This window comes from Poecile atricapillus, chromosome 3 (genome assembly GCF_030490865.1).
Source record: "Poecile atricapillus isolate bPoeAtr1 chromosome 3, bPoeAtr1.hap1, whole genome shotgun sequence".
NCBI lineage: Eukaryota > Metazoa > Chordata > Aves > Passeriformes > Paridae > Poecile > Poecile atricapillus.
This window is the reverse complement of record NC_081251.1, coordinates 113,159,089-113,177,948: the sequence shown is the minus strand read 5'-3', so window position 1 is coordinate 113,177,948 and position 18,860 is coordinate 113,159,089. Positions and strand designations below refer to the sequence as shown.

Genomic DNA, 18,860 nt, shown 5'->3' with positions numbered 1-18,860 from the left:
AGGCTTATCTCTTACAATTCCACTTCCTCCATCACATTTTACGTATCTCCTGAAGCAAGTTCCTGTGACCAACAACTGAACACAAAGCAGAGTTCTCCCCAATTCTGCCTTAGGAGTTATTTGTATAAAATGCATCCACTTACCATCTGTGGATCATTGGATCTGCTCACCCAGCCAGAAATTAATTTTAAAGTTTCCCTTTTTACAGTCCTCATACTTCTAATCAAGGGCTGCTTTGTTACCATTTCACCTGGAAAATTTTAAAGCTTCAGTTAACTGTGTGAGGTGTCAAAAACAACAACAACGAACCCACCCCAATTAACTTGATATTAATGAAACAGAGAATACTTAATTTTTATATCTGCATGGCGAAGACTATTAGAGACTTCCTTTGTCTTTAATCTTTGACAGTTGTAAAAACATTCTCTGAAGCAACTGCAATCACAGCAGTTGCTGCTTGAGGAGTTCACCAGGCCCACAAGGCCCAGCAACTGCTTCCTAAACTTCACTGTGTCTGGCAAGGATGAATTCTGGCCATTAGATCAGCTGACTGAAAAGTTATTGATTTCTCTGCCAGTTTTATTCTGAATTCCGAGAAGCTACTTCAAGGTAAACCAGCCGCACAGTTACCGAGATGCATTTAACACTCCAATTTCCAGGTACATCTTGTGCACTGGCCAGAAAACTGGGCACAGCACAGAGTTCAGCACTGACTCATTTCATCTTGTAATGAACTACTACAGGAGCACATTCTACTGAGATGCCACAGGCCCTAAGTTAGCTGGTAAAAATAAGGGAGGTAATTGAGAATTCCTTCTGTGATTGCAAGCCTGGTTTAGCACGACTTTCAGGCATCTCAATTCATTACATTTCTGTAAGACAGCCTTGTAGCAGCACAGTCTCATCCCAAAACCCTGCTGACATCTTCTGAAGGAATGAATGAGATCCTATTTACAGACAGTCCTTTAATACTCAAAACCAGAGTGAGCTAAAAGAACACAGGCTACACTGCATCTCAGCAAGATGCTTATCAATTCTAAATAAGCATCCCTGGTGTTCTGCATTCTCCTAAACTTTCTCATTTATAGATGTTTCTTTCTCCCTCCAAGGCTGGGAGTTCTTCATTTGACTACAACATCTGTTAAAAGCAGAAGATTTAAGTGAGCACTTTCAGTCCTTCTCCACTCTCCCAAACAGTAAAATAAGATTAACCTAACTGGGATGTACTCTGAAACCTAATGGCAGACACTACTAAACCCCATTTTCAGGAAGAAGATGGAATTTCTTACCATTAGCCTGAATAGCTGCAGAAATATTTTCACTTAGGCACTTGTACACATTCAGCATATCTAAATAAATTCTTCCAAGCTGAATCACAAAGGGGTGGCCAACTGCTTTACACGCTCGTACATTGGTTTTCAGAATGCTACCAAGCTGCTTAACTGTTTCAGGATCCTTTAGAATATCAACATTCTGTGAAAAAAATTAAGAGCTCATCTTCATTAGTGAATACAACCACCCTTTGGCTTTAAATTTAAAGGCTAAGTTTAAACAATTTATTTTATACACTGCCTTTAAAGAACATATCACTGAAATTTATGGACTTTTTATAGAGATCCTGCAGTTTATTTCATAGTATTTGCCACTACTTCCAACTGAGTCAGGATAAAACTTCATTTCCTTCTGCTTTCTGCAGAATTATTTTTTCTGCAGTGCTATAAGCTTTACTCTAGTTAGAGAAAGAAGAAAAACTAAGGAGATTAAGAAGTTGAAAACAGATAGAAGGGGTCCAAACGAAATGCAGTATGTTCTTAGGAGAAGTCAGGGTAGGAAAAGTAACTCAAACTTGCTTAAGTTTCAGGCCCTCAATAAGATTAACTGCAAATGGATTGTCTCTTGTGAAGTGTAAGACTGTTGTTCCTTAATGTCTAGAGATAAAAGTATTTTCAAAAGACTGAAAGAAACAGAAGATAAAATAAGAAAATATGTACTTAAGGAGAATGGTGGGAGAAAAAAGGAATAACAGTGAACAGTAATTTTGGCATTTTAACTTTTCTGTTACCCAAAATCCAAGTAAAAGGGAGGGAGGCATTAGAAAAACCTACTGAGATGAATTCTGTACAGTAACAGACTGAACTGTAAATCAGATTTAAACAAGTTTTTCCTTTTTGTCATTTAAGTCCCCTGTCTCAAAACAACACCTTTATTGTCACGTCAATCTCTGCCTTGGCCATGATATAATGAAGAAGTTCAGCCCAATTCTGTGCACTTCGAGTGAAAAAATACAACCAGGGGAGGGCAAACATTTAGCAGGGCTTTTGACTTGAACACAGGACAATTAAAATGGAAGAGCTCACCTTTGTTGCCTGCTGAATGATGCTGTCCCACACCTGGTTGGGCAGCAACATGTACTTTTCTATCAGATGCTCCTGCACAGTCTGGTCTGTCTGTGCCCCAATCATGTATCCAACTGCTTCGTAAAATGTGTGCACCTGATGGGAACAGCAACACCACAAACACCCAGGTTAAAAAGGACTAAGCAAAAACTCTGTTTTACCAGACATGTTTAAACTTTGCACTGGCTCTCATCAATCCTGGAAATATTTTTTCCAGGTGCCAGATCCACTCTGCTTGAAGTTTCATTGCCAATGTGCACATGCACACTACTCTCATTTCATTCTCATGAGCCACGTCCTTCCCAGACAGATTCCCCCTTCCTTTTTTGGACTGGATTTTGGACTTTCCCTTTTTGAACTGCTCCTCATGCCCTCCTTCCTAAATACAAGAGCTGTAGGTATATATTGTTATAGTAGGATATTGCTTTTTCCCAAAGCAGAATCACCATGTTACATGCAATGTCTTCTTGAAGACATTCCAGACATCAAAATTCCAACTAAATGCACTTTAATTCTCCTTCCAAACATTCCAACTGACATCTCGGCAACACAAGTTGGTCATGGTATTCATACCCTGACACAGCCCCTAACAAAAAACTAAAAAATATAATTCAACCCTTGCAAAACACCCCTACATTTCAACAGGAAGGAACTGTGCATTAATCTTCAGGAATTATCCACCACCCCAATCAAATCTACCTGTTGTGGCTGAAGGTCACAGATGATTGTGTTAATATTGTTCAGGATTTCATCAATAAATGGCATGACCTCTCCCACCTGAACCTGGACAAAGTGTCGGCGGCATTTTTGTGCTATTTTTATGAAGGTATCACAAGCCATGTCCTGGACGCCATCGTGGGTTTCTAAACAAAATCAAGGCAGTTACTGCTTTGTAATTTTTCCCCCCTCCATGTTTAGGCATCTTTTTTTAATAATTAAACCAGCAAATTTTAAAAAGCAGATAATTACCATGCATAAATTCAAAGAGCTTGTTGACTACTGTCTTCAAAAATTTCCAGTGAGCTCTCAAAAACCGTGGGTATTGACCTACTATGTACATTATATTTGATGCAATAATGGCTTTATTGTCCTTTCCTCGCTTTTGTTCACAGAGTCCCAGGAGATCCTACAACACAACAGATTCTTAGTTTCCTCTTAAAGTTCGTCTAGTTCCATTAAAAGCATTTCAAGCAAAACAACCTACAAGCAGTTATATTAAAGATGGTTGCCACAATCAAGCTCAAAATACAAATAAAGAAATAAAAACCCAAACAAGTGCGTTAAGATTGGAACAATGCAATAATTTAAGTTTCATCCAAACCCTGATCACTGTGTTTTACACTAAGGAATCTCTATTTTAAATTATAACTAAGGATTCCTGTAGGGGGAGTTCAACAAGCCTTACAGTACTCAAAACTGGCTGAGTAGCTGATAGATAAAAATACAGACTCCACATCAAATAGAAGAAATTAAACTACATTTTCTGTATGATTTAAAGCTAAATATTCTGTAAGAATCTTTGTATAACTTTTTAAAGTCTGTTACTCTTGTAAAAATATTACCCACATATTAACCAAACTTTGAGTTTGATCAATGAATATATTGATATAGCAAAAGAGCAAAGTGTTTGGCTAGTTACAGTCATGGGTTACTCTGCCACTCTACTGTATTTTGTAAGCAATTGCTTTCTGTCTCTTCTGCATCCCCAAAGAATACATTTCATCATAAATTAAATTTTATCTGATGAAAAGGCTACTTGGATCAATGCACTGTTCATGGCTAACTTAGTCATCACCCCCAAATTCAGGATGTAAGATTTCCCAAATTCACTTACTCTTATCCACCAAGGCAGCTTTCTAAGATCACAGAGCAGTATTTCTGCAAGCTTGGTTTCTTCAGCACAAACTGAAGTGTGACCAAGATGTTAGTTCTGCCCCACCATACCTTAATTACTGTAACCAGGAACCTCTTTTCATCTTCCTCATGCATGGCACCGCTGATGGAGCCGATAGCCCAGCACAGGGTGTTCAGATTCTTCCACGACCACTCAGTTCCATTCACTTGATTGTGAAGCTTTTCAGTCATAATTCGTTCCGTGTCTGCATAATCCAGATGTGTGAGATAAACTGAAAGACAACGTGGAAAGTTTTAAAGCAGCAGCCTGCATCTCAAATCCGTAAGCAGTTTCATGAAAATACACTGAAGCTCTCAAGTGTAATGTTTCCTTCCTGAAGTCATGACAGCATGAGGTAATAATTGAGCCAGAAATTTGTTCAAATTATTTTAAAGATGGACAATAAATTTTATTGAGAATTTAAGTTCTATGGGATCTCAGCAAAACATCCCATGTAGGTGATGTGAAAAGTCTAAATCAATGCATGTCAGATGTGATACCAAGGCAAATTTTTATCAAAAGGCATCTGTACTGATGGCCTATAGGGAATATGGCATTGGCTGCCTATGGGGGACATTATACAGTGTGTAAGGCCATGCATTTTCTTCAGCTCTGTCTTTCAGTGTCACCACATTTGCTGCTTGCAATAAGGCACTATTAAAGTGGAGCTGGTGCTCCTGAACAGGTCTAGGTGGAAGATTCAGGTATCACAACTCAGTCACTTGCATCAGCCCCTAATAGGATTAGTGTCTCCAATATAAAACTCTAAATCCCAGCAAGTCAAGAGCAATTTACAGCCAGGTTCAGAAATAGATTTTCACTGTACCACAGAATACAGCTTCCACCACATTCTCCCCTCCCCCCTTTTTTTTCCTCTCCAAGTGAATTCTATAGGTAATACAACATAAGCAATAAGAACCTGACCTGCACTTTCATATAAATAACCTTGTATCTGGCAATACAACTTAGGCTGAGGACATATAGTAATTGTTTCATGAAGCAAAAATGGTTTTCACATTCCACATGCAAATGTATTAAAACAATTAATTTAACCCTGACTAAACCTACATCCCAAGCAGGAAGGTGAGAATAAAAATACCCACTACACATACATACACTGCACCTCACAAGCTTTCCAACACACACATTCCTAGTGCATCAACATGTTGCTGAACACTCAGTGTTCCCATCTGCATTTGAGAAAATAAATTTAATACTGAAGGTCTAATGTCCTGAATATCTGACAACTCTACTCCCTTTGCTCCCTCAAGTTACAATTAGGACTCTCGATTTTTTTTCCTGCCTCAAAAAACTCATTATCACTGCAATAGCTAAGGACAAAAGTAAAGTAGTGTATTACCACTCCATCAGGTTGTAAAACACTGCACGCCTCAAACAGGAAACTTTAGAGCAGCCACTGCCTCCTCCCTTTCCAGTTTGTGTAGTACTTGCTGATAACCATTTCACCCACACAATAATTCAGATCCTAAGATAGCATAATGTAACACTCTGATGCAGCTGCACAGACCCACAGCACACAAACTGCAGCCAGTTCACTTACCCAACGTTTCTCTCATATTTTTATACAAGTTTATGGAATCCGTATCCTTCATGAACTCCCGAACTACCTCCCCTTGATCATTTTCCACAACCAGGACTTCTTCAGGCTTGGCCATGCGGCTGACCATGAGCAATCGAACCTGGGGGAAGTTAAAACTCCATCAAGCTGCACCACCAACGCTCTCCCAGCTGCACAAGTGTCTCCAGAGCATTCAGCTCAGGCAGCCTCAACCACAGAAAGGTTAAATCCAGCTATACAGAAATGTCAACTAACAAGCCATTAAGGATAGAGCTTGCTGACTTCTCTCCCTCCAATAAACAAAAACCCCCAACCTATGTAGTATTTATACTTTCCAGAGCTTCAAAATGCTTCTGTCATATTAGGAGTCTTTTTAAGGACCACTTTTCCCAAACACATGGGGCTTCCACCAACTCTAACACTCCAGCCTTCCAGTTTACAGAAACTGCTTAATACAGATTTATTTTAAAATTATGTGTTTTAAAGCTGAAAGAGCACATTAATGCTATTACATACTGGTATCATCCTAAAGTATCTTCACAATGATTATATAACTAGAGTTTAATCAACTATCAATTACTCTAAGGTAAGTTTTCTTATGTCACTCCTTTCATGAAGCAAAAGCTCGAATTCACAAACAGAATCTGAATCTTTACCAGTGCCTTGACTTGAACATGGATTACCTTGGACAAAACAGGCAAATAAAGCTGTCTCCTTGGAGGAACATCGAAGTGTTGACTCCCCGAAAGCAGTGGAGAAGCCGACGTTGAGAACGGACTTTCCCTATAGAGCTCAGCAGCTAAATGGTTCCAATACTCCAGACAAATCTTGAAAATTTCAGTTTCTTCAACTTCTGATACCAGCAACATGTAATGAAGAGCCTGGAAAACAGTGGTTTCAACACCCAGTTACTGAGTGTATCTCACATCAAGCCACATAGCTTCAAGTTCAGTTATCCAAATCCTGACAAAATGCCAAATTAATGTAAGAGCTTGGAACAAGAGGCATTAACATTGCAATGACATTACTTGCAGGTCAGAGTTGTGACTGGCAGAGCAACTCAAAACCAAGGACTCCTGTCACTTATTGTTATTTTCAAAGTGTGTTTGTATTCTTAAATCTGAAATAGCCTACAGACATCTTAGAAATGCCATCACCAAACCAGCCTGTTTGTAAATTATCAAACCCACAGCCTCTGGAGCCTCTGCAAGGCATTTTCAGAACCTCAAAAAAGCCTCACCAGCTGGTGTCAGTAATTGCTATTCTCAAGGCTATTGCTGCTACTTTGTTCTGGATCCTTTGACCCTGGAATGCTGCTCCTTTGCTTTCAGAGAAGTCATCTACCAGAACATTTTCAACTTCTTTCCTGACAGAACAGCCAGAGCAGGCTGAGCAGGGAAAGCCACTGATGCAATTCTGACAAGCTCAGATACCAACCAGAGAAATTAAAACTTCACAGACAAACCTTTTTGCCTAAGCTTATTATGCAGCCCCTGGTAAAAGATATCAAAGCAATTGCCCATTAGTGAACAAACAGAATGAAATGATAAAATCTGAGGATATTTTCTTAGCTTAAGCACTCCAACAACTTACAGCATTCTGAAAGGTAAAGACCTGATTCAGGATCTCCACCTACAAAAAGAAGGACTCAGGACAGCCATACATTAATCTTTACACACCAATTTATCTTGGTTATTTCATTTAAAATAACTCATGTAGAGTCCTCTGCTACTCTACAGAGATCCAGTGAATCCATGGAACAATTTCAGGAGACCTGCTACATGCCATGTGCAGGAACTAACAGGTTAGAATGACACACATCTTTCTAAAGTAAACCCATACTTAGGTTCTGTTACACCAGAGCTTACAGAAGTTGAATTTGCAACCATTTTAGGCAGGCATAAGAACTTAGTTAAACATTTCACCATTCTGGACAAGACTGAAAGTCTTCAGAATCCAGCTTTGTAAAAAAAACTGTTTTACACAGGTCATCCTAGTACAGCCTCAGTTTGAGTAGAAACTTGAGCCTTGAGCTGTGCGCCCCTGATTCCCAGTTATTTTAAAAGGTTACTACTTGCAAATTCAGGAAATTATCCAGAACTGTTACCAGCTGCTCTATGTAAAATAAAAAAGTGACACTCCTTTGAGTCCATCTTCTAAATGAGCTACAATTTGATTATTTGCAGCCAATTTTATTAATACGCTTTATGGGTGTTTTTTTGTAGAGGGCTACCTCCATAATGAAGATATTGAGAACACTGGCTGGAACAAAGTGGAATTGAGATGGACACACTGGATTACTGCTAATCAACCTGCAAAATGTACTTTCCCCTCCCAGTATACCTGATCTCCAGGTTTAAAAATTGGGGTGGTGTTTTTCTCCCCCTGTCTCAGGGCAGTTCCTCAGCCTACAACCCCCAAACCCACACAGGGCTTGATTCTGCAAACAGAAAATGGTGCTTCAAGGGGATATGGAGCAACTTCCATTCCCTTGGAGTGGAGCAGTAGCAAAAAAAGTCACCACAGAACAGTTCAATCCCCACAAAAGGGTTATTCACAATTGAAACAACACAACTGAAAACCCTAATCCTGTGATCTACCCCCACTACAGCATGAAGCAGTACCCTCAGTGCTCCAGCCTTCCCAACCCTTCATTTTTATCTGAATCTCCACTATTTGCCACAATCCCAGTGGTTTCACTGTCACAGTCACTTGGTAGAGCTCTGCCAATGGCACACCTAGTCTTTATTAGCTAGGAAGTCTCATCCTTGAGGATTATTTAAAGCTTTTCAGTTGGGAAATGGCAAATTAGGCAAGAAGCTACAACGAGAGGGAGGAACTGGCCTACAGCATGAGCTGGACCCTAGAGAGCAGCTCTGGATGCTCAGTGAAAACACAGACTGAGGAGGTTGTAACAACACCCCTTCTCTATGCTAGAGTTAAGCAGAAACACGTAAACCCGTGGAAGAAGAATGTATTCAGTTACTTTGAAGCACTATTTGAAAATTCTATGGAGGAACAAGTAAGAAGAGGGTGAGACACAGTTTTCAGACATTGCACTGGTAAGGGATCATTGAAAACAGAATGTCATTGAAGCATACTAGGAAACAAACCTTTTGAGGGGGTGTTGTATTCTTATCTTTCTCTTACCCGCTTTAAGTACAATGATCTAGAAATTCCATTAATATCACATCCTTTGAGCACAAGAACACACCTGCGACATTTCTAACCAGAGAAACCAAGCTACTTACCTCCATTAGTGTTTCCCTCAGATTTAACCTTTTTTCTATAAGTAGACCATGCTCCTTGAGGAACGTGCAGAGGAACAAACTGAGATTCTGAATGAAGTTCTGCTCATCATCTTTTCCATTTGAGTACGCAAGTCGGATATTGGTATTTAAAGGAAGCATCTAACAAAAAGAAATCATCAAGAATTTCCCATTCTATACAGAACAATTACATTATTATTAACAAGCATGTTGCTGTTTGTTTTTTAAGAGGAACCTTCAAGATGGACCAACATTGCCAAGAGAGGAAAAGACTTTAAAAAACCCCTTCGCCCATCCAGTTATGATATAAATACACTGAGGAAAGGACTCACGTAGCTGAATCTGAACTGCTCAGATGGGAATCATCACATTATATAAATTTGATGCATGGCTTTTAATGAGAAATATTTCTATCTCTTCCAAAAATTAAAGAGAAACTTGCAGAAGTTAGGTCAGTGTAGGTCTTGAGACACTTAGTTCTCATTTCCCTGTGAGACAGCCCAAGTACTCAAAATATCTCTTAAATTAATCAAATCAATAGAGCAGAAATATAGCTGCAATCAAGTTCAGAAAAACACACTTGGCATCTTCTGATCAAGCCACAAATACCACCAAAGAACAATACTTTTCCTATCAAAAGCTCTATAATGAACATCAACCTGTCAACTTTCTACAGAAATGGATTTTGTGATATGAAATTCAAAGGGAGATTTCTGAAAAACATTTACCTGTTTTAACTGCATCATGGTCAGTGTAAAAAGTGTTACAAACTGTTCTTCATACTGGCTTACACTGACACCTGCAATCTCTGTGAGGCACTTCAAAGAGACATTTCGAAACATGGGGACATTTAAGAACTGTTGAGGGAAGAAAAAAAAAATAAAGAGCATTACAGAAGTGTTGTACAGCTTTTCTGCAACTGGTATTTAAATTTAAGAGCTATCATTTTTTTGCAAGAATACCTTGTATATTAGTGTGCTGATTAACTTGGTCTCAAATATATATCCCAGAGGAATCCAGTTCAGAAATCGTAGCAAAGTTTCCAAAGTTGCATGGACTAAGGGAGCATTTTGGGAGTTTTCCTGTAAATGACCATTTAGAGTATGTCATTGTGGCACAAAGTGGGGGAATTTTGAAAACATCATTAAAGAAATGTGACTTACCATCACAAACTGACACAGCTGAAATATCTGAGAGAATTCATTGCACATGCTGTAAAAAAAAAAAAAAATTATTTGAAAACGAAGCATTTCCACATTCCATGAATCAAAATATCTGTGCACACAGGACAGGTCCTTAAGACCTACGCCCGTGGAGGCATTCAAAAGCCACCTGGCTTATCCCCATTTTCATGATAATAATGCATATTTGAAGTAGCTTGAAGCCTGTGCCTGCAAATTCTAAGGAAAGAAGGAAATACAATCAATCAGCGCTGAATGCTGTGTTAGAAGCACAGGAACCATCAGTCAACAGATACTACTTGCAGCAAGGTACAAATCCCTGTGTGTACAAAATGAAGTTAGGGATCCCCTAGGAGTACTGCTTCAAAGAAAAATCAGTAACCCTCCTGGGCTCACAAATGGAATTACACAGCTGTAGGTGCTCACACAAAAGCTCCAAGTGAGACCAACTATTTAGTAGCAAGCACAAAGTCTTACTCTGTTCATAAAGATTTAAACAGATATACTTGCCTGTCTTTCAAATGCTTAGCTTTTACTTGAGTAATCTGGCCACTGGAAAAATCAAAGACTTCTTCACTCAGCAGTTTCAGGATCACCATGTTGTTCTGGCAGAGGCTCTCACTGGTCCTGCTCGCCCCCACAATATCGCTGATAAACGTCGGCCAGTGCTTCGGCCACTCCTGTTTCAGGATCTGCAAAGGGAAGCAGCCACACGTGAGACACGCAGCAAAGACAGAGATATATAAGGTTTAAAATGTTATCAACTCCAGCTTACCTGAACAAGAATCATATTCAGTTTCCCAATATACACTTTTTCCTTCTGGAAAGGAGAAGAGAAGAGTCAGGTTTTGCACAACACTCTCCTCCCTCATCCCCCCTGAGAATGCTTCACTTACTTCTACACACGTTGGGTCAGATGAGGTCTTGATAATTAGGCCAACAACGTATTTTTTAATACCTGCAGAAGAGGTAGGGATTTATTTTCAGCTATGCCAGATATCACAGATGTAGCAACAAATATTTCTGAATTCAGATTCTTCATGTTTTTAAACCAGAAACACCTCTAACAGGCCAGATAAGCATGCGTCACTGAGCATCCTTCTTGTGTGCTACATGGGAAAAATACACCTTTATCAATCCTGACAGGGGATATTTCAGATGGACAAAATGGCTTTACACATAAACTATTTCAATAAAGCAACAGACTAAGGATTAGAATGTCCTTGAAGTAATTTGTACCAGATCAAAGTGAACTCCAAGAATAAAGAGAACTTCCTAAGTGTGACTGCAGTTTTAATGCCAGGTTTGCTGAAGTGCATGGAAAGCTCTGACACATGACCTGCACTGCATGCAGAAGTTCACAGATACTCCAGTCTACTTGGGTGATCCATTTTCAGCACAGGAATTCTTACGCACAGCATTTCAAAGTCAAACACTATGCAAGAGCTTAGCAAAGCTTCCCCTGTGACATCTCACAAGAACAGAACTCAAAACTTCATTCACTAATACAGCAAAATTCGAGTGCGAACCACTGGGCTTTTATAGCACATATGGATGCTCTGAGTCCACAAACTCAGTAAATTCTGCTTTATTGCATTTTCTTTTTCCTTACATTGGCAATTGGCCAACCAGGGACACACAGTGTGTTAAAACCATTCATTTTGTTGTGTTTCTCCTCCAAATGCTTTTAAATTATTTTAGAGTTTGCAGCTCCACCATAAAACCAGAAAAACCCCAACCACTGTTGGAAGCTACAATGCCCAAAGTTTCATTTTGCCACCTAATCCTCAGCTCACTCCTAACTACTAAATCCATGGAAGCCACAACTTTCCCAGTGACAATATCTATTCTGCATAAGAACACCCGACTCCCAGGAAAAGGCACACACAGAGGGCCTGGAGTCACGACCCAAGTGAACATTCCAGGAGCTCAGCTCTGACACTGCACTCCAAAGCAGGCAAGTGTTTTCTTGTTTTAAGGAAGTTTGAGAATTGGTGGATGCTTTGCTATTCAAATTCACGAACCCAAAAATCTTGTTTCAATCATTTCTTCAACAAGACGAGTCAGCTGACTCACGCAGATATCATGCATATGTTGAAGACTTCAGGACTTGTCACTTTAAGAAGAAGAATGTCCTCTGCTGAAGACATAATCCACAGCCTCTGTTCCAAGGTTTAAAACCTGTCTAAGGATTGACCAAATTCAAGTTTGGTTTGGTTTTTTTTCCTCATTTCAGGCTTAAGCAAGAGGATCAAAAGGGACAATTTATTAATTGCATCCTCGTGAAATCTGGAAAAACTAGATCCAGACCTTGAGCCATTAGATACATACTAGACAGGAGCTGTTCTACAGGTAGTTCCAATTGCAAGTGGAACTATTCATCATTGTCAACTGGGATCAATCCCCATCACTCCAGAAGGTCATTATTAAAGTATCGCTGTCACGCACTGGGTAAGAGTTATTACCAAGCACTGGTCTGACATCATAGGCCTGGTCTGATGTTTTAAACCTAAAACACACTGTTTGGTGAAGCACTGAAGTAATTTACAAATGAGATATGAAAGCCCCACAAATAGCATGGAAATAGGTTTGCAGTGTCAGAAACCAAACTATTCTAACCATCTGCCAAACAACTAAGGGAAGCCTACTGTTGCAATTCTTTGCATTTCAAAAAGGAATTAAAAAGTTAATATTGCTCTTAAGAGTTCCAACTGCAAATCCACGATATTTTCCATCTTGCTGCATCAATGGCATTCAGTAACAACTTGAATATTGTGTTGCCATCGATCCAGCCCTGCAACCCGCAGAGGAGAACAGCTGCTCTGCTCCACAGTTTCTCCATTTAAAAAATTAAAATAAAAGTAAAAATGGTGACCACAGCTCAAATGACAACCTAAAAAGTTTGCTCCTTTTCACACATCACACTGCAGGCTCCTGAGATTGTCCATCCAGTGAACAAAGTCATATTCTTGATCCCCTAAAAGCAGCAGCTATCCAATTCTCTAATGCCCTTTTTGGCTCAGATGCCATTTTCTACTTTTTCCTCTTTAACTTCAAGTGTTATGCTTTCTGCTCCATATTTAATAGCTCATTTATTTATCATTCCATAGGAAAGATAATTTTCAGCAGAACAAATGTATGTCAAATTTATATTCTGACAAAAATCAGCCCAGAGGCTCATTACCATCTTTCAGCAGAACATGTCCAAGAAACTGTTCAGGGGTAGTAATCCACGGGGATAAGCTAAAAGCACAGTGTTTGGGGAACTTAAAAGGGAAGTGTTATGTTAAAAAGGAAAGCACAGGACATGCACAAGCCCCACAAGCACTGCCTAGAAGGTCTCATTCCATCACAGAAGCAGCTGAACAAGTCTTGAAGAGGCCAACACCACAACTGCCACGTTCAGGCCCTTTACCGAGCCAAGCAGGAAGAGACAGACAGTGCAGGAAAACAGACCTTCCAATAAAACAAAACAAAAGCCACACTGACCACAACACCCAGCACACACAAAATGTTCCTCTGAGATTATCTGACCTTGCAACTGCACTGATCTCAGGACAACCAAAGGGAGCAGACCTTGCTCCAGGCCCAGAACAGCCCCACTGATGGAATTTTCTGGAAAGCTAAGCCCAAGAAGTACTTCATACAAAGTACCATAAAAGGGATGATGGAGCAAGGGCACGAACTTGAGGCCTTTTAGAACATTCCTGAATGTCCATCAGATACTGTCATCCTTCTGTGAAAGCTGCTCCTCGACAGAGAGGCAAACATCCAGTGAAACACTTCCTGGAGGGAAAGTTGTTTTCCCAAGTGACCCAAGCTATGCAATGCTTAGAGTGAAACTGGGACAGTGAGGAATGTTACATTATCCAACATGACTAATTTCTGCAGCCTGAACTTGAGGAAATATCCTACAGTTTAACCTTTGGATGTGTTCTAGGAAGCCATTACCTCTCCTGCACACTCTGTACCCAGAGCACCAAGCTCCTGCCACAGCCCAGTACAGCAGGTAAATAACCATGGACACAATCAGCAAACACACACCTGCAACAAACCCACTTCTTGTCCTCAAGGCACACAAGCACAGCCTTCTGTGCAATCATAGAGCACAAGCATTTAACAAGTGTCAAAAATTATTCTAGCTGCTGCTGCAGATGCAAGCTCACTCTAATTTACTAAGACTAATAAAGCCTCTGCTTGTGTTAAAGAATAATAGGCACAAATGAATCAGGTGGGCAATGTAACTCAGCAAATTAACATTATTTTGCAATCAAAATTAGAATTTCAAATGCTAAAGCTGAGCTGCCCCCTCTGGGGATGTTTGTATGCATACACACACTGAACTGTTTAGTCCCAAAATGTAGTCAAAATGCCATCTTATTTTCAGTGTTAAGAAACACTGCTTTCCCATACAGTCCCACAATCAACTTTACGCCTTAGTGGTGAACTGAATCAATCCATGTTCTATTTGCTTTTCAAGAGAAAACTCCTGGAAACTCTGAAAAAATGCACAGAATTTGTCTTCACACACACACACACAGACGTGCCATGTAGCTCATCCCCTCTTCATTACAGAGCACCAAAGAACCATCCTCCTCATGAAGCAGGCCAGGAATGTCCACTAAAATATCTCATCTCTGCACAGAAAAACCTCCTCTACTGCATCAAAAGCTTTACACTCAACTCCAGGACTTTCCTGGAAAACACTGAACTGCATCTCTGAACACTTCACTTTTTCATTTCAGAAGGAGAAAAGTTGTACAAGCAATTTGTGTTTCATAATGAAGAAGTGCTTTATCCATTCCAGCTCCAAACACTCTAGACAAGCTCGCTCTGTTCAGGGGAACAGTATTTCATTTCACAATGCAGGATTAATGAAACGTATCACTGCACTGAAGACCAAAAAGCCTTTCTTTCCAGGCAGGTTTTTACACAGCCAGAGAAAATCCTTTTGAGACCACAGCACTTTAATCAAATGCCATCCATTCTGAGTGTTATTAAACAATCAGCTCTAAAGGGTATCGGAGTTTAAGGCAATTTAGTATCACACCTCAATAAAGTCACAACTCCAGCTGGAGAATGATGGCACAACACCCTGGCAATCAGCCAGGTTCAGCACTGCCTGGGATGTTCTGGAATACATCACCCGCCCCAGCCAGGCTTCAATGAGAACCACATGACATCATTTGTGTACGTGGAAGAGCCATTACAAATCACCCAGAGCAAGGCTAACCATTGCTGGGGGCTATGACCAAACACATCTCAAGGCTGAACATGCAGGTCCAGCATCTGATTTAACTGAATTTTACCCCCTCTGTGCCTCATAAATGTCACTTTTGTCTACAGAACCAACTGGTTTCCACTGCTAACCCCAAAAGCGAACCAAAAATCAAGAAAAACAAAACGCCACCATATGTCGGTATTTTAGAATTGTAAATTGATTGTTTTGCCCAGTTCTTCTTTCAGAATTACGGCAAGATAAAAATGAACTTTTGAAAAGTGCTTGCAAACAACTCCACCTGAGAAGCAGAAAGCTGACAAAAGTTAAAAGACAGCAGGGCCAGAAAAGCTCAAACTCAAAAGCTATTTTAAAAAACAAAATAAAAATTTCAGAACAAAGCTTCAAATCTAAAGATGTCTGAAGAAAACATTTTCCTCCTTGCATTTGAAATTCAAGGCTGGAAACTGAAACCCTCCAGCACATGGACAGAAGCAGTAACAAACCTCTGGCTAACCTCACAGCCCAACAAGTCATTCTGATGCACAAAACAAACAAACAAAAAAAGGTTACAATTCATGCTCTGTAATTAACAACATTGCTTTACTTCTCCTGACAAGTTTCAGGGAAGTCGTTTCAAAAACTTTTTTTATTCACTGACCATTTAATTCAGATCTGCTCTTGACTTTTAACTCTTAAGCACTGCTGTTGCTACAAATGGGGAACTGTGTTTTTCTCATAAATGCATTTGATTTCCTCTTAACCAACAGTAAGATTCATTAGCTGTATTTACTACACAAACCAACCAGACATACAGAAGACGCATCTTATAAATTATGATATAAGGTTAAACTGATTTGAAACCTTCATGACTTGCTTTGTCACTAAGCATTCCATTGTACAGCGAGTTTCAGTTCGCTGCACACACATTCCACCAGTTACACTTCAAACAGGAAAATCCTGTCAACCAAAGAATGGCTGGAGTCAAGGAAACCTCAATTTAACCAGCCTTACTATCTCCCAGGTAATCAAGCCACCAGAATGAGCTCTGGAGCAGCTCTTTTGTACCAGCCAGTATCATCAGCCAAATAAAAAAAAAAAATCAAAAAAAGAACTACCACAGACCAGATCAAACTGGATTAGAGATGAAACAGATTCTCCCTCCTATACCACTGAGGCCAAGCTGGATAAAATGCCATGGTACAAGAAAATACATTTGGTTCCTCTTCTACCACACAAGTAAAAGCCAGCTAACCCAGTTTCCCTAGTACAGGATAGAAGTCAATTTCACAATTTTAGTTTGCCGCTGTCAAAGGGAAAATGTTTTAAAAGCTGAATAAACAACACACTTCCGTTAGTATAAAGGCTTTTTTTGTTTCTTCTGCAGTTTTCATAGATACGTAAGAAAAAGTAATAATAGGATACCTCAAGATGATTACACAACTACAGTAACTTTATTTTGCCTTGTAACATATGGACTTATTGCATCTTGTTAGATGGCAGGAACCACTCCAACAGCACTGTCACTGCTAAAGATAAAATGACCCAAAGCACAGCCAGCAGCAACCTCATCCTAACACCACTGTTTCTCAGCTCTCCCATGCATTATAAGACTTGGAATTCCTGAATTATATCCTGTATTTGGCACTTGATCAGTTCCAAAGTATCAAGGTAGGTCCATCCCTGTGACATCCGTTCTACATCTGCCTTCACTAATGGGCAATATTCCTAACTCCTTTTCCCCCTGCTCTGCTGCCACAGCCAAAAACTTGACGACAACAACTTCAAAATGCTGAAACTAAGTGCTCATAGTCAAGGACATAAAATATGACTGAGGTGAGATACTGCAATAATTAAAAGCACAAAGAACAGTTAACTTTAAGTAAGAACTTTTAATTTCTCAGAAGGGCGAAGTTGTGTCCGAGCCTTAGCTGAAGCTGCTCCCTAGAAACCTCCAACAGCAGAATGAATGGAAAGTTCACTTTCAGTTTTACTTTCAAAGACAGCTGCCCAGTGCCAACCTATAGTTGGAAGGGATGGGGGAAGGGGGGAAGAGGAATAAGCACAAAACTGTAAAAGTCTCTTTCTATGCACTTGTTTTCATCAATACTTAAAATTCCGTTTTAATTAATATCCTTTCAGAACCTAAGCACTGCTGGCAGTAAAAATTTAAAGCATGTCTCAGCATGGTTAATAAAAGCTCACAGCAGAAATTTGGATTTTTACTAAAAAACCTTACTTAAAACTAATTTTAATTATTTCCAAGACCAGCTTTTAGTAAAAAACGAAGTACAGAACAGTGACACCATGTAATGGCAAGAATTTAAGGTGTCTGCACTTAATGTACTCAAGTCCAAGTTGTGATGACTTGACAGCCAGCCAAGTGAAAAGCACTAACCCTGTAACCACAGGGGTACCTTCATTTACTGTAGCCAATGTCTAAAAATCAGCAACATTGCCAGCTACAAGGCAGGGGAAACACAGAATTTATTTGAAGACTTCCAGTTTCCTTGCATTGATGGAAGACTGAGGCTTACCCTACACTGCACCAATTAAAGCAATTTGCCTGTTTATACACTTCATGAATCAAACCCTCCCTGCCTAACAGAATGAATGACCATCAATAGGTAAGAAAGTGCACTTAGTGTTTCTGTTTTAAAATCGTTGCTAGCTGCTTAAAACTTCAAAACAATTACACAAACCTACACAAGGTAACAAGTGGGCCACAGAGTCCACTTGAGGCTGCTCCGAGAAGGTGAAGAAAGCCAAACCTCCTGTGCCAAGTACAGCGAATGAAAACCTCTACCTCAATGCCAGGAGCACACCTCAGATGTTTCAAAACTATCAGTCACACCTTCTCCACAAATTTACTGAGTTTCAGCTGCTCACCAACCCGCTGAGACCACTATCACAGAAGTGAAAGATGTGGTTTCCATCATTCAAGATATCGTAACACATGACAAAATGTTACTTAGAGATTGACAGCCTAAATCTCAGTTAATACACAAAGTTATGAGGGAAAGACAAATCCCTCCCTACCTTCGCACTGGTTCCTTGGAAGAATCTTCCATCTTGTTTTTATCACATTTTCCAAGATTTGCAGTCCATAATACTGAAATTGGAGAAGAACAAAATGTGAGTACATTACTGTAGGACTAACTAACTTGCAGGACTCTCATTCAATCAGACATTCACACTTAACATCTAAGACCTCAAGATTATTAAACTAACAATTTTATTAAATATATGTCTATTCACCCATTTACTGAGGTTTCATGCATCGTATTTTCTTGTTTTATTCTTGGCTATACTAAGTCCTGCTG

At 39.7% G+C, this 18,860-nt stretch overlaps 1 protein-coding gene across 3 annotated transcripts in view; it reads right to left on the bottom strand.

The window, feature by feature from the left end:
- The window catches only part of XPO1 (exportin 1), a 34,846-nt gene that overhangs the window by 4,062 nt on the left and 11,924 nt on the right, over positions 1-18,860 (bottom strand). For all 3 annotated transcript variants that reach the window (XM_058834776.1, XM_058834778.1, XM_058834779.1), the window contains exons 4-19: positions 18,577-18,649; positions 11,216-11,277; positions 11,095-11,139; positions 10,830-11,011; positions 10,302-10,350; positions 10,101-10,220; positions 9,867-9,995; positions 9,121-9,279; positions 6,553-6,750; positions 5,852-5,990; positions 4,341-4,522; positions 3,366-3,522; positions 3,096-3,259; positions 2,358-2,492; positions 1,290-1,473; positions 144-250 (exon numbers count right to left, since the gene is read on the bottom strand). In XM_058834776.1, the coding sequence (XP_058690759.1) occupies positions 144-250; positions 1,290-1,473; positions 2,358-2,492; positions 3,096-3,259; positions 3,366-3,522; positions 4,341-4,522; positions 5,852-5,990; positions 6,553-6,750; positions 9,121-9,279; positions 9,867-9,995; positions 10,101-10,220; positions 10,302-10,350; positions 10,830-11,011; positions 11,095-11,139; positions 11,216-11,277; positions 18,577-18,649 (2,085 nt within the window). The remainder of the gene's footprint in view (positions 1-143; positions 251-1,289; positions 1,474-2,357; positions 2,493-3,095; positions 3,260-3,365; positions 3,523-4,340; positions 4,523-5,851; positions 5,991-6,552; positions 6,751-9,120; positions 9,280-9,866; positions 9,996-10,100; positions 10,221-10,301; positions 10,351-10,829; positions 11,012-11,094; positions 11,140-11,215; positions 11,278-18,576; positions 18,650-18,860) is intronic.